The sequence below is a fragment of the Mirounga leonina genome, unplaced genomic scaffold (genome assembly GCF_011800145.1).
Source record: "Mirounga leonina isolate KUSES-001 unplaced genomic scaffold, KU_Mleo_1.0 Mir_201, whole genome shotgun sequence".
Taxonomy (NCBI): Eukaryota; Metazoa; Chordata; class Mammalia; order Carnivora; family Phocidae; genus Mirounga; species Mirounga leonina.
This window is the reverse complement of record NW_023270504.1, coordinates 6,314,477-6,329,201: the sequence shown is the minus strand read 5'-3', so window position 1 is coordinate 6,329,201 and position 14,725 is coordinate 6,314,477. Positions and strand designations below refer to the sequence as shown.

The window sequence follows — 14,725 nt, the reverse complement described above, 5'->3', positions numbered from 1 at the left end:
GATCACCTATCTTCTAGTTTCCAGTAACATGTATCTCATTTTCTTCTGAGACATCACTGGAAGCATCTTTAGCATTCATATTTCTACCAAGATTCTGTTCATGATGATATATGTTTCCTAAATTGATAACTTTTTCTACCTTACTCTTCACTTCCTTCTGAGCCCTTAACCAGTATCACCCTTCACATCCATATTTCTACCAACCACCTCATCAAAATAAGTTAGGCAGTTTTTATCTTGCACTGTAAAATTCTTCCAGCCTCTACCTACTATCCAATTCCTAAGCTACTTCCACATTTTTAGGTATTTGTTTGAGTAGCATCCCTATTCTTGGCACCAAAAGCTGAATTCGTTTCCTAAAGCTGCCATAACAAAGTTCCACAAACTTAGTGGCTTGAGAACAGACAGCAGAGATTTATTCTCTCATAGCTATGGAAGTCGTAAGTCTAAAATCAGCATCTTGGCAGGGCTGTGCTTCCTCCAGAGGTTCTGGGGCAGAATTTTCCCTTGCCTCTTCCTGCTTCTGCAGGCACCTGCTGATCTTTGGCTTGTGGCAGCATAATCCCATTTCTGCATCCTTCTGACATGGCCTTCTCCGCTGTATCTCGGTGTCTCAAACCTCCTTCTCCTTTGTCTTATAAGGAAGCTAATCTTACTACTTAGGGCTCACTCTGAAATCCAAGATGATCTGATCTTGTGATGCTTAATTATGTCTTCGTGAATACCCTATTTCCAAATAATATTACATTCACGGATATCAGGGATTAGGATTTGAACATAATCTTCAACCGACCATAAGCACCAAAGATGAATTTCAGTATATTTAAAAATGTCAAGGCAAATTGTAATACTGTGGATAATAAACACTCAGAATATAAAGACAAATGACCAAAACATATAAAGTGATTTTTCTTGTTAAGCCATTTTTCTTTTCTTCATCAAACTATTAAATATTTGAGAAGCTGTGTTATTAGAAGGGCCCTTTCTATTACCAGAATTAAAATACAATCAAACTTTGGAGAGTAGGCTTAAAATGGAAATAGTCATAAGGAAATTAGAAGAATTTTAGAGAGGTTCACATCCTTATTGATTAGTGTGATGTTTGTAGATTTATTGTATATATAAGGCATAAGTCATTTCTTTAACCTCAGCTGGCTAAAAATTATTCTTTGGTACTTTCAAAGTAAGGAACCTCAAAGTACCTGTGTTGTACCTGGTACAGGTAGGTGCAGCCCATTTTATGATTGCAAACTATGTCTGTTCTTTCCTACCTGCCCTCTTCTCCATCCTTTCTTCCTTCCTCTTTTCCTTTATCTTTTTTCCCCTCCTTTCCATGTCCATCTTTTTTTCCCCTGCTTGGCTTGAGTTAGTTTCGATCATCTGCTTCTAAGCACTTTGCCTTTGAAGACTTGAACAAAGTTGATGATAAATAGTCATTTGTTTTAAATCTGGTGCAGAGTGGAGTTTATGCTTTTCCCACTGAAGTAAATAATAAGGTGACATTGAAGTAGCAGTTGGAACAGGGCCAGTCCAATCAACAAATGAGCCAGGAATTTAGTCGGACTTATGCAAGAGGCCATATTCTTAGACTGTGCAAAATTTGGCCCTTATTCTTTAACAGATGGTAGTTGGTAGAGGAGATGTTGTTCCGACGGGGAAATGATAATGACAAAAATAATGGTACTGTAGTAAACTTACCATCCTCTTTTATGAATTTCACTTGAGTAGTTGTTTTCATCTTTAGTGTGATGAATTAGGTGTGACTTGCTTATTTATTCCTCATTTGTTAATTACTAATTCTTTTCCTTAAAGTTTTGGTTTAGACATGCATGTAACATTGTTATCTATGGTTTCCTAAGTTAGCATATAGAAAAGTCAATTACATCTATGCTAGTGTGAATAAATTGTGGGGCTCTTTGCATACCTTCATCACTGTATTTGTTAGGAAACTTCCAGAACAAGTTTTTGTTATCTTGTTTTTGACTGAGAGGATTCAGCAGAGTTGATGAAATCCGTGCAGTGTGTTAAGGCAGCCATTAATGGGATAAGACCAGAGATGAAAATTAATCCCTTGAAATATTTGGGAAATCTGAAGCCAAAGGGACAGATTTATTAAGGTCTGTTTTAGTACTGGGTACAGTTTACTATGGCAAAAGTGCTCTATTTCCATATGTAATATTACTTTATACCTGTAGACTGATTCTTACAAGTTTGTGTTATTTTTTTTTCCTATTTTATATTTGGCTACATATTTGAATTAGTCTGTGAGACTGACTTGGTATGATTTTGAAGGATTTTGACTTGTGTTATTGTTACTTATTGTATGGGGGGGGGCTAAGAAATGAGATAGAATGAGGAGATAAGAGATTAAACATTTATTCAGGGGGAAAGACTTGTTCCACAATGCTCTGTAATGCCAGTGAAACCTATTTTCTCTTAGAAACCAACTAGGCTATCAGAGGGGGACATGAACCATGAGAGACTATGGACTCTGAGAAACAAACTGAGGGTTCTAGAGGGGAGAGGTTGGGGGCGTGGGTTAGCCTGGTGATGGGTATTAAGCATGTACTGCATGGAGCACTGGATGTTATACGCAAACAATGAATCATGGAACACTGCATCAAAAACTAATGATGTAATGTATGGTGATTAACATAACATAATAATAATAAAAAAAGAAACCAACTAGGCCTGTTGCATCTGACAAATGTGGGATCAATGAGAGATGGAGAGGTGGTGTTTTGTCATTTTTGTTCTGTTTTGACAAAGTAGATGCATATAGGATAATTGTTCTTATTTGTACTTCTCTGACATTTATAGTTAGGCCACTTTGGTGTGTTGGATTCTACAGATTTTGGTGTGTTGGTAGTGGGGGGTGGATTATACCATTTCTCAGTCAGAACCTTTTCAGTGCATTGGTTGGTTGTTATCCCATTATCTTTATTTTGACTTCTTGCTCTGCAAATTTCCTTTGGGAATATCTCGAAGTGTTTATGGCTGCCTTATCCAATATAGTTGATTAATTGTTGTGAAAGGGATGTAATCTTGTGGCTTCAGAGAAAGTGGTGAAGCCTATATTGGAAAACCTTTCTCAATCAGACATGTTCAGTCTAATTATAGACTTGCTTTTGGCCAAAGAATTTAGAAGGTGAGAAGCAACTGCTTTCTAACAGGTGGACTGTAATGGTTAATTGGTCTTTGAAGTTCGTTTCCTCCCTCCCTCTCTCTCTCTTCCTTCCTTCCTTCCTTCCTTTCTTCCTTCCTTCCTTCCTTCCTCTCTCTTTCTTGTAATTGATTCCAAGTACGTCAATCAAATATTAGCTTTTAATTATCTACCTGGCACAGGATCCTGTTACTATACATGGATTAATTTGCTAGATGTGATTAATATGGGTTCTACTTGGTTTGTTAATGGCTAACAATAATATAATATGAATTGAGAAATGTTTATCAGTTTGTGCCATAAGCTTAGTCTTTAAAAAATTGTTTGTATAAATCTTGATTCAGATATCTGCACTGAGTTTTGTCATCAGTATACCAGTGATGATTACTTTAAAAAATTGCTTATTTTCCATTTTTTTGTGAACTACTTCTGTTTGTTAATTATGTGGTTCCTATTTACATATTTATGTATTCAGCAAATAATTTTTAATACCAGTCATGTCCAGTCATATTAAGGGTCTAATAATTTTGTCAAGGAGTTCGTATTGGAGTGATTATGGGCAGTGGACAATTGTTGGAATGGGTTTCTGATAACCTTTGAAAAGCACCTTACTTTACATCTTTCTTGTCAGACCAAAATTTCTGGTTGGCAGTAATAAATTGATGAATGACTATGTCAGGTTTTACCAAGAGTGACCAGTTAGTGTCTTACTTTCATCAGAAGGCATGACTTATGACATATGAGTCTATGTATTATTGAGTTTTATATAGAAAACAAATCTGTTGATGAGGAGTTGGGAATATACTCAAGTTAGTTCAGTCTTTGACAGGGTATTTTTCCATAAACATTGGGCTGGCTTTCAGCAGATCTGATTCAGGCTTCACCCCACCCTTACTGAACTAAGTGACCTTGAACAAACTTCTTGACCTCTCTACATCTCAGTTTCCTCATTTATAAAATGAATACAATGGAATGGCTTACCTTTCAAGTCTCTTCTTGTTTAAAAAGTCTATAATTTTATTTAAGGTGAAGGGATTTTCCTGAATCTTCCCTTTCTAGTGATGGTTTTGGGTTTGACATTTTGAAAGAAAATTATCATTGTGGTCAAATTTGGTTTTGACTACTTAGAAGATAGGTTGTAAATTTTTGGCTCTGTATTCTTGAAATAAAAATTTCAGGCCATGTAGGACTATCTGGTTATTCCCGTGTTTTCTTTTGGTAACTGGGCAGCCTTGTGTGTTACAGTGTGGTTGTATGATTACGGTCAGTAACCCTGAAGTAAGCAAAGGGAGGTTGGTTGATCTAGTTTCAGCTGTATCACAGCTGTACAGCTATATACAGCTATACTGTATCACAGAATAGCATGAAGAAAATTGGAAGGGTATTTTAGAAAATGATTAAATCCAATTTCTCATTTAACAGATAAAAAAAACATGTCCAAAAATGTTTAATTTTTAAGCTGAAATTGTATCAGAAAATAATGTTGATTATAATCTCATTCATTCACTCAATAGATATGTATGTCAACCTATTAATAACCTCCTTTTTGAAGACCAGGTTTTAAATACATTTTTAATATACTTATTATGATGTTAAATAACTCTCTCTCTTTGATGAAGAATGAAACACCTTTTTCACTTTCCAAATATATTTGGCCTTCAAATCCTGTCCACCCTGTCTTCTTTATTCAGCCCTTATTCTTCAAGCTGACATTATATACAAGGCATCATTTGAGATACATATTCAATGGCAAGTGAAATTTCACCTTCCCAAGTTGAACTTGAGATTCCTTTCAGCTATCCATGTAAAAACCTTGATAGGTAATTGGATATATAAATCTGGGGATCAGCCATGGCCAGGTTGGAGATATAAATTAAGGAGTTATACATAGATAATATTTAAGGTAATAAAATTAATTAAGGTTAATTAGAGGTTGAAGAAGTAAAAGAAGAGATCTGATTCCCAGGGAACTTCTACGTTTCAAATTGGGGCAATGAAAAGAAGCCAACAGAACAGACTGAGAAGGAATAGATAGGAAGAGAGCCATGTAAACAAAATATTCCAAGAAGGAAAGGGTGGATTTGGCATGATGATGGCCGAGACAGAGTCTGCAGAGTTTTTGAATCTTCTCAAATTTTTTTGCAAAATTAGACTAAGATAGTTTAAAAAAAAAAGTCATAAACACTATATTCAGTAACAAAAAATAGATGACAGTTGTTTAAATGAATTTTAGAGCACAAGCTGATAGAGCAGAACTATTGACAACAATGAGGTATCTGTGTCTCTCACATCTGTGCTGGAGTAATGGAGGAGAACAGAAGGGGACTTAGGGTGGTCCTGAGTGCTTAGTGATCCAGACATAGATTGCTGCCCTCAACGGAACAATTGCCAACAGAGTAGAAGACTTGGAAGACATATCTGAGACCAGCAGCTGAAACTGGCAGAGTGCTCTGAGCCCTCATTTCTCATAGAAATAAATACCTGGTGAAAGCACCCTTCTTAAAATACAGAGATGGGTGGTAGGGAAATTGTAAGGAGTAGCACAACACACTGAAGGAAGGAGAATGTTGCATCTCCATAATAGCTAATGATGTTGGGCATTTGTGTCTTTAGAAAAATATTTAAGTTCGTTGCCCATTTTAAAATTTGACTTTTTGTTGCTGAGTTATGAGACTTGCTTATATATATTCTGGTTACTAGACCTTTATCAAATATATTATTTGCAAATATTGAGTGGGTTCCCTTTTTGCCTTCTTGTTCGTGTCCTTTAATTCACAAAAGTTTTAGGTTTTGGAGAAATCTAATTCATGTTTTTTTTTATTTGCTTGTGCTTCTGGTGTCTATCATATTTTCAGAAACCGTTGCCTAATCCAAGATTACAAAGATATGCACTTATTTTTCCTTCAAGAGTTTAATAATTTTGGCTCTTATATTCAGGTATTTAATCCATTTTTGCTTACTTTTTATATATCATGCAAGGTGGGTTTCCAGATTTATTCTTTTGTATGTGGATTCAGTTGTCCCACCATCATTTGTTGATAAGATTATTTCTTTGCTATTGAATTGTCTTGTCACTTTGTCAAAAATCAATTGATTATGGACAGATAGGCTTATTTTGGAACTCATTTCTATTTTCCATTGAACTCAATCTCTTATGCCAGTACCACAATACTGGTACTGCACCTTTGGTTACTGCACCTTTGTGCTAAGTTTTGAAATTAGAAAATACCAATCTTGCAACTTTGATCATCTTTTGCAAAATTGTTTTAGCTATTCATAATCCCTTGCAATTCTTACCTTTTTTTTTTCCATAAAATGTGGGCTGGGCATGGAGCCCAATGTGGGGCTTGAACTGGAACTCAGGACCCTGAGGTCAAGACCTGAGCTGAGGTCAAGAGTCGGTTGCTTAACCAACTGAACCACCCAGGCAGCCCATCCCTTGCAATTCTATGTGAATTTTAGCATCAGCTTGTCTGTTTCTGCAAAATAAAGCCACTAAAATCTCGATACAGAGTATACTGAATCTATAGATAAATTTGGGGATTAGTCATATTAAGTCTTCCATTCCATTAACACAGGATATCGTTCCATTTATTAAGATTCTATAATATTTTACAGTTTTTAGTGTAAAAGTTTTATATTTCTCTGGTAAAATTTATTCTAAGTAGTTTTTTTCATGCTATTTTAAGTGGAATTTTTTTCTTGATTTCATGTTTGGATTGTTCATTGCAAGTATGTAGAAATACACATGATTTTTGTGTGTTGACCTTGTATCTTACAACTTTGCTGAACTTGTTTATTAGGTCTAATAATGTATTGCTTATTGGATCTAATAATTCTGTAGTTTCCAGTATATATAAAATCACATCTTCTGCAAATAGGGATAGTTTCACTTCATTTATAATCTAGTAATTTCTTAGTTTGCCTTTGGTTTATTTTTCTTACCTAATGCCTTTGCTAGGCCTTCAGTACAGTGTTAAATAGAAGTGTCTGGAGTGTACATCCTTGTCTTGTTTCTGATGTTAAAGTTTTAGTCTCTTGCAAAAATTATGATGTTAGCACAGATGCCCCTTATCAGGCTGAAGATGTTACTTTCTGTTTTTAGTTTGTTGAGTATTTTTATCAGGAAAGTATGTTTGATCTTGTCGTTGTTTCTCTGCATCATGTGGGTTTATTCTTTTCCTTTTTCATTTTAAAATGGTGTATTAAATGGATTGCTGTTGTATGTTGAACCACCTTGAGATAAATTCCACTTGGTCCTTAGTGCATAATCCTTTTAAAATGCTCTTAGATTCTGTTTACTATTTTATTGAAGAGTGTTACATCTATATTTATAGGACTCATTGCTCTGTACTTTTCTTATATTGTCTTTATCTGGCTTTGGACACTGGTTACTCAATCTTTTATGTTACCAGACTGAGGATAACTGTTATATTTTAATCATCTTTTTATCCCCAGAGCCTAGCAGTCTGGCACATAGTAATAGTGTAAATTAAAAAATATACAGAGGCCCAAGCTTACTGAAGTAACACAGTCCCTCCTGGCTCTTGATCCAGGTGCAGATTTGCCATATGCCCCAAGAGGTAACACCATTGTTTTGTGTTATCTCACCTCTCAGTATGGTTTTCCTTGCAGTTATTGTTTTCCTGTCTTTTTTCATTGCTTCAGTCCTCCCTAATGCTTTTAAACAGAACTTTATTTTTTCTCATTGTTTTTAGCTGCAGCATTAGTGTTCCACAAACCACTCAATCATTCATGGATACAAGAGTCAGTGGTTTTATTTTGTAAACAAAAGAACAAACCATGGTTTAAGTTTTTTGTTTTTGTTTTTCAGGAAAAACATAAACAAGAATTGGAAGACATGAGGAAAGCTGGTCATGAAGCTCTCAGCATTATTGTGGATGAATATAAGGTAGAGGTTTGGGAGTCTGCTTTCTCTATTAAACTGTGGCATACTTTAGAAAAATGTTTACACACATTGGCATATGCAAACATATGAAAATTATAGAATGACAGTAGTCTTATTTTAGTATAGAATTCTTTTCAATTGACCGATAAGTGTTTGTTGAAAACATACTTAGTAGATTACAAAGGTAATGCTAGATGTTGCTCTGCTTTGGAGAAGTTGTAGAATGTTTAATAATACAGAATCTGCAGCTGAAGAAGTTCAAGAACAAAATTCTATAGAATTAATTACTAGATTAGGTTTTATCTCTACTGCGGTTCTACCTCTTTTAAGGAAAAAAAAGGCATGATATACGCATCTGAAAAATATTGTGGGTAAAGGGTAAGGTTAAGAAAAAAAATTTGTTATGAATATTGTTATATAAATCATGATAAATGTCAATATGAGGGACATACACAGCATTATTCTCTGATTCTGTGCCTGCATAAGCTTAATCATTTAAAGCAAACTGAGGACTGGTATGTTGCAAGCTTTCAAGATAGCCTTAATTTTAAAAAGTTGGTCTGTTAGTTGTATCTGATGGATGTAATTTTGCTTTCTAGTTCACTTTGTGTTGAGAGCCAATACTGTGAACCTAACTTTCCCTTATTGGTGGGTAATAACTGAAGATAAAGATTTTATTTTCATGCTCAAAAAAAAAGTCCTTTTCCCCCCTGAATTTCGTGTTAGATCATTTTTCCCCCACAAATAATAGAGGAATACATTCTTGTTGAAATTAAATTCAAACAGTTCTCCCCAGAAGTAACCATTAGCAGTTTGATGTGAGCCCTTCTATAGGATTTTCTCCATATTTGCGTACGTATATATGCTAATACCATATTGTATAATTTTTTGATTTGTATTTAAAGAAAATGTTATTCCACTCAATCTATTCTTTCCTTTCTGTATTTATTCAATATGACTTGTATTTTATTTATTTATTTAAGATTTTATTTATTTGACAGAGACATAGCAAGAGAGGGAACACAAGCAGGGGAGTGGGAGGGGGAGAAACAGGCTTCTCGCTGAGCAGGGAGCCCGATGCGGGGCTCGATCCCAGGACCCTGGGATCATGACCTGAGCCGAAGGCAGACGCTTAACGACTGAGCCACCCAGGCGCCCCGACTTGTATTTTAGTATCAGTGTGTATGAACTTATTTTTTGTTCTATAGTATTCCACAGTATATATATGTATGTGTGTGTACATACATATATGCATACATACACACACACACACACACACACCATAATTGGTTTAACGGTACCTGTATAGTTAAGCATTTAGTTTGTTTTTGGTTGTTCATTACTACGGTAAAATTTTTTTTTTTTTTTAAATCCTTCTACCACATGTAGAATACAAAAATTTCTTATTGTTGATTAAACATCATCCTTCGACTTGGTAGAAATTAATGTCATTTTAGTTAGCTTAATAATTTAATGTCAAAAAGCTTTTTGTGACAAGTCATTTGGATAAAAGTAGAAAAAGAAGTGGATCCAGAATTAATTTAACAAAAAGTATTTCTTTATTTTTTTTTAAACCCAAGGTAAATAGTCTAGTAGATACGTGTTGGAACATGTAAGGTCATTTTTGTGACCACACCCAAAATAGAAACCTGTGCCATTGTTGAGATGGTCATTGAAAAAATATCAAGTTTTTGCAGCTGTGTTTATTGGCTCTTTTTATAATATTGTGAATTTTTAGCTCTACTAATATAAGCCAGCTTTACAGTTATTGAATTGGGTAAAAGTATAGGATCTATTTTGAACTATCATCTTTTTTTCCCCCTAGGCTAAGGGTGGGAAGAATTAAAAAGCTGGAATTTATATAATTCTCCTGGTGCATTAAGTGATATATTCTTCGGTAAATTTGTATTTTACTTATTTTTATTTATGCCTTATAAATTAAATGTTTTAAAAGCATTTACACTGTGTTTGAACTTGTATTTTTCTGAACAGCTCAATGTTTGATATTTTAAATCCTTTTTTGATTCTAGCTCCACATATTTCATTTGCTGAAAACATGTTTATCGTGTATTGCTTTCAATACTGACAGTTAATGTGTTTAAAAGCATAAGTGAGAATTTTGCAAATACATTTTACAAATTGTAATATGGAGAAACTTGGTTGAGAGCTACTCATTTCACCTCTTCTTTGTCTAGTATCATTATTTGATGTCCATTTGGAGAGGATTTAAAAGTTTCAATCATTAGGTATTATGATTAGCTTAAGAAGATTAGGAATCAAGTCAAGTAGCCTACGAAGTTATATTTAATTTGTCATATCCTTATTGTCAGTTTATATATAAACTTAGATAAACTTTTATAGCAGGGAACTTTGGTGTAAATACATTTCATATAGCTTTCCATATTGATTTATTGATGAGCTTCATATTTTGTACAATGATGTTATTGTACTGTGAGAAGGAATAAGATCTGATACTTTAATTATCATATAACATTTTACAACGAATGTGTTCTGAAAACACATGGAGAATCAACTTCAAAGTAATATAGGAAGAAATAAAGTAATGCAGATAGGAAAAATAGGCAATGTTTTTCTCATAGGTTAGATGTCTTTATAATATAAGTGTTGATTTGTGACCATTATGGAACAGGAAAAGAAACAATATATTTTTTTTCCATTTGAAATTCAATCATGAGAAGGTCATGTGATAATTATTGTATTATGTCTCTTTTTTAGACAGTAACTTACTTTTTGTTGATACCTTTTAAAGCTTCATTTTGTTAAAGTATATAAACATTTTGATGGATGATTCATTGATCATTAGATAACTCAAAAACAAATGAAAATACAACTTCTAGTTACTATTACTAAGAGAAGTTGTATGAACATTCTCTTTGATTTATTCTTTCTTTAATTCAAGAAACACTGACTTCCTTCTTTATGCCAGGGACTGTTGTGGATACAGCACTGAAGAAGATAGACAGATCTTTGGTCCAATGGAATATATATTACACACCCACCCATGCACATGCACAGACCATATATAGGTAGTATATAGTCACCGAAAACCATAGCTTCCCTTGATGCTTTGACTTTAACCTTTCCTTGCTATGCAGGTATTTACTCAAATATGCAGCTGGACTAGAGAAATCTGTACCTTTTTACTACCATCCCTGGCTTTTAGGGATCTTATATTCTTCTGCTTGGTTATCCTGGACTACATGTGATAAGTCATTTTTCTCCCTCCAAGTTGAGTTGAGACATTGTTGAAGAATTTGAAAAAAAAAATCATTAGGAAAGATAGTGAAAAATATAAATGAAGTAAAACAAAAATGATAAAAGCCTAAAAATTAATGTAGAGGAAGATGCATTACTTTTACATTAACCTTTCCTTTCAGAAATGTGAAGTAGACTTTCCCCCCCTGTTTTTCCTACTACTATACAGCTAAAAAAATCCTTGGACCTTATGTATAAAACAGACAAAATCCTGAAAGACAGAAGAAGACAGACTGCCTAGGGACTCTGGGATCCAGGTAACTACATGACACTGGGTTCCCTGGATTTTCTTTTTTCCCTCATTTGCCCAGATTAGGTGCTGGAGAAGTGAGCAAGCCAGAAATACCAAATGGGCACAGATAGCAAATCTCAAGAAAAGGCTACTGTCTCTGTCCAAAAGACCAGGGAAGCCTCCGGGTAGCAAGACAGTAAACTCTTAGATAATAACCATTCCACTCCCACCAAATACCATAGAACTAAATGTGGCCCCACCCTCCAGCCCTGCCAACAAAGGCTTGGTAAGGACTGTAGACTTTCACGAAACCTCCCCAGGCTATAGTGAGATAGCTTTCCTCTTCTGCATTGGGAGGTTTCAAAGAAGGCTGACTGGGAATCGTTGACTTTCAGCCCCACTGGGCAGTAAATCTCCTCCTCCCTAAGTGTCAGGGTAGGCCATGTAGGAAGCCTAGACTTCCACCCCACCCTGACACTTCCTCTGCTATCAAGGTATCAACAATGTTTAATGGAAAGTCAGGGCTTTCATTATTGCTCAGTGGTAATAAGGTCAGCCCTCTGAAGTGTCAGTGAAGGTTATTTGGGGAACAATAAGGTGGCACCCTTGCTTCTCTCAGCCAGAGTGACATCATTGAAAGCTTTGTGTGAAGCTGAACTCCCAACCATGTCCAGCAATAATGAGGAGATTCTTCTTCCCCCTGCCCTGAGTATAGTGGAGAATGAATCAGGAACCTGGACTTAGTACCTGGCTGTTCCCCTCTTGGAGTAGTGTCTTATCAGAGGAAGTCTGCCTAAAGCAAGATTGAAAATATCCAAATTTCAATTGAAAATAGTTCTCATACAAAGAACCAGGAAAATCTCATCTTGAGTGAAAAAAATAAGGAACAGAAGCTAACACTGAGCTGACACCAATGTTAGAATTATGTGACAAGGATTTTAAAGTGTCCCTCATAAAAATTCTTTAATAAGCAATTATGAACATGCTTTGAAGCAAATGAAAAAAATAGAAAGTCCCAGCAAGAGAATAGAAAGTCTTAGCAAAGAAATAGATTATATAAAGAAAGAACCAAATGAAAATTTTAGAACTTAAAAATACAATACAAAAAGAAAATTTAGCATATGGGCTCAGTGTCATAATGGAGAAATGGGAAATAATCTCTGAACTTGAAAATAGAGAATAGAAGTCACCCAGTTTGAACAGTAGAGAGAAAATAGACTAAAAACAAATGAGCAAGGATTTAGGGACCTGTGGGATTATAACAAAAGATCTAAAATTCATGTCATCAGAGTCCTGGAAAAAGAGGAGAAAGTGGACAGAGCTGAAAAATATATTCAAAGAAATACTAGCTGAAAATTTCCCAAATTTGGCCAAAGAAATAAAACTATATATTCAAGAAGCTGAATGAACTCTTAAACAGGATTAACCAAAATAATAATAATACCAAAATCAAATAAAAACCACCAAGACCCACTGTGATGGTTAATTTTATGTGTTAACTTGGTTGGGCCATGATGCCCAGATATTTGGTCAAACATTATTCTGGATGTTTTTGTGAGGGTTCATTTCGGGTAAGATTAACATTTGTATTTGTGGACCTTGAGTAAAGCAGATTGCCCTCCATAATGTGGGTGATTCTCATCCATTTGTTAGAAGGTTTTAATAAAACAAAGGACCTGTCTCGTTGATCAATAAGGTATTTTGCTAGCAGACAGCCTTTTAGACTTGAACTGCAGCATTGGCTCTTCTCTGGATCTCCAGTCTGCCATTCTGTCCTGCAGATATTGAATTTGCGAGCCTCCACTTTTGTGGGAGCCGATTTCTTAAAATCAGTCTTTCTCTCTATATATACATCCTGTTGGTTCTATTTCTCTAGAGACCCTGACTGCTACACACATTATAGTCAAACGTCTGCAAACCAAAGACAAAGAAAAGAAAATCTTGAAGGCAGCCAGAGAATGATGGCATTTTACTTACAGAAAATCAATTAGATTTACATTGGATTTTTCATCACAAACCAGGGAGGCCAGAGGGAAATGGAATAACACTGAACGGAAATAAATGTCCACTCAGATTTTTATATCCAATGAAAATATGTTTCTGCAATGAAGGGAAGAAATCAAGATGTTCTCAGATGAAGGAAAAGTAAGAGAATTTGTCCTAGCAAACCTACTCTAAGAGAATGGCTAAGGAAGTTATCCAAACAAAAGGAAATGATGAAGGAAACATTAGGAAAGAACAAAGGAAAGGACAGGATTGTGGGTAAATGCAATAGGCTTTCTTTTTTTAAGTTTTCTAAATTATATTTGTTAAATTAAAAAATATATAACATTGTCCAATGTGGTTCTTACTGTTATGTAAAGGAAAATTTTAAGAAAATTGTATTGTAGGGACACCTGGGTGGCTTAGTTAGTTAAGCGTCTGCCTTTCGCTCAGGTCATGATCTCAGGGTCCTGGGATCGAGCCCCGTATCGGGCTCTCTGCTCAGCGGGAAGCCTGCTTCTCCCTCTCCCTCTGCCTGCCACTCCCCCTCCTTGTGCTCTCTCTCTTTCACACTCTCTCTCAAATAAATAAATAAAATCTTAAAAAAAAAAAGAAAAACAAGATAATTATATTGTAAACAAGGAAGAGTAACAGACATAAACTTAATTTGAACTGGTAAAATGCCAACACCAGCAATGGTGTGATCTTTTTTTTTTAATTTGGGAGTGTATCAAATTTATTTACTTCTACAATCTATTCCATGATAAGACTTGAGATTTCTTTATTTAGAGTTTGGTTGCAAGATTTTAAGCTATCAAAATCATTTGGAGCTAGTTTACATTTGTAAATTTGTATTTCAAAAACTATAATAAGTTTAAAATGTAATAGAAAAGGCTTTTCTCCATTTGTCACTGTGATTTCTAAGAACCTGTAATGATCACCACAGAGGAAAGTTTACTAATCATATGTTTTGATTTTGAGTAAGCTAGTGATATTTTAATATTTTATAATTTTTATAATTTTTATTTTTGAACAGCTTTATTGAGATACAATTCACATATTACAAAATTCACCAATTTAAAGTTTATAATTCTCTAGTTTTTATTATAGTCACAGAATTATACAGTCATCAGCACAGTGTAATTTCAGAGCATTTTCAACA

The 14,725-nt window shown here is 34.7% G+C and overlaps 1 protein-coding gene across 4 annotated transcripts in view; it reads left to right on the top strand.

Moving 5' to 3' along the window:
• CCDC91 (coiled-coil domain containing 91) overlaps positions 1-14,725 on the top strand; it is a 344,660-nt gene that overhangs the window by 149,123 nt on the left and 180,812 nt on the right. For all 4 annotated transcript variants that reach the window (XM_035027989.1, XM_035027987.1, XM_035027988.1 and 1 more), the window contains exon 7: positions 7,998-8,075. In XM_035027989.1, the coding sequence (XP_034883880.1) occupies positions 7,998-8,075 (78 nt within the window). The remainder of the gene's footprint in view (positions 1-7,997; positions 8,076-14,725) is intronic.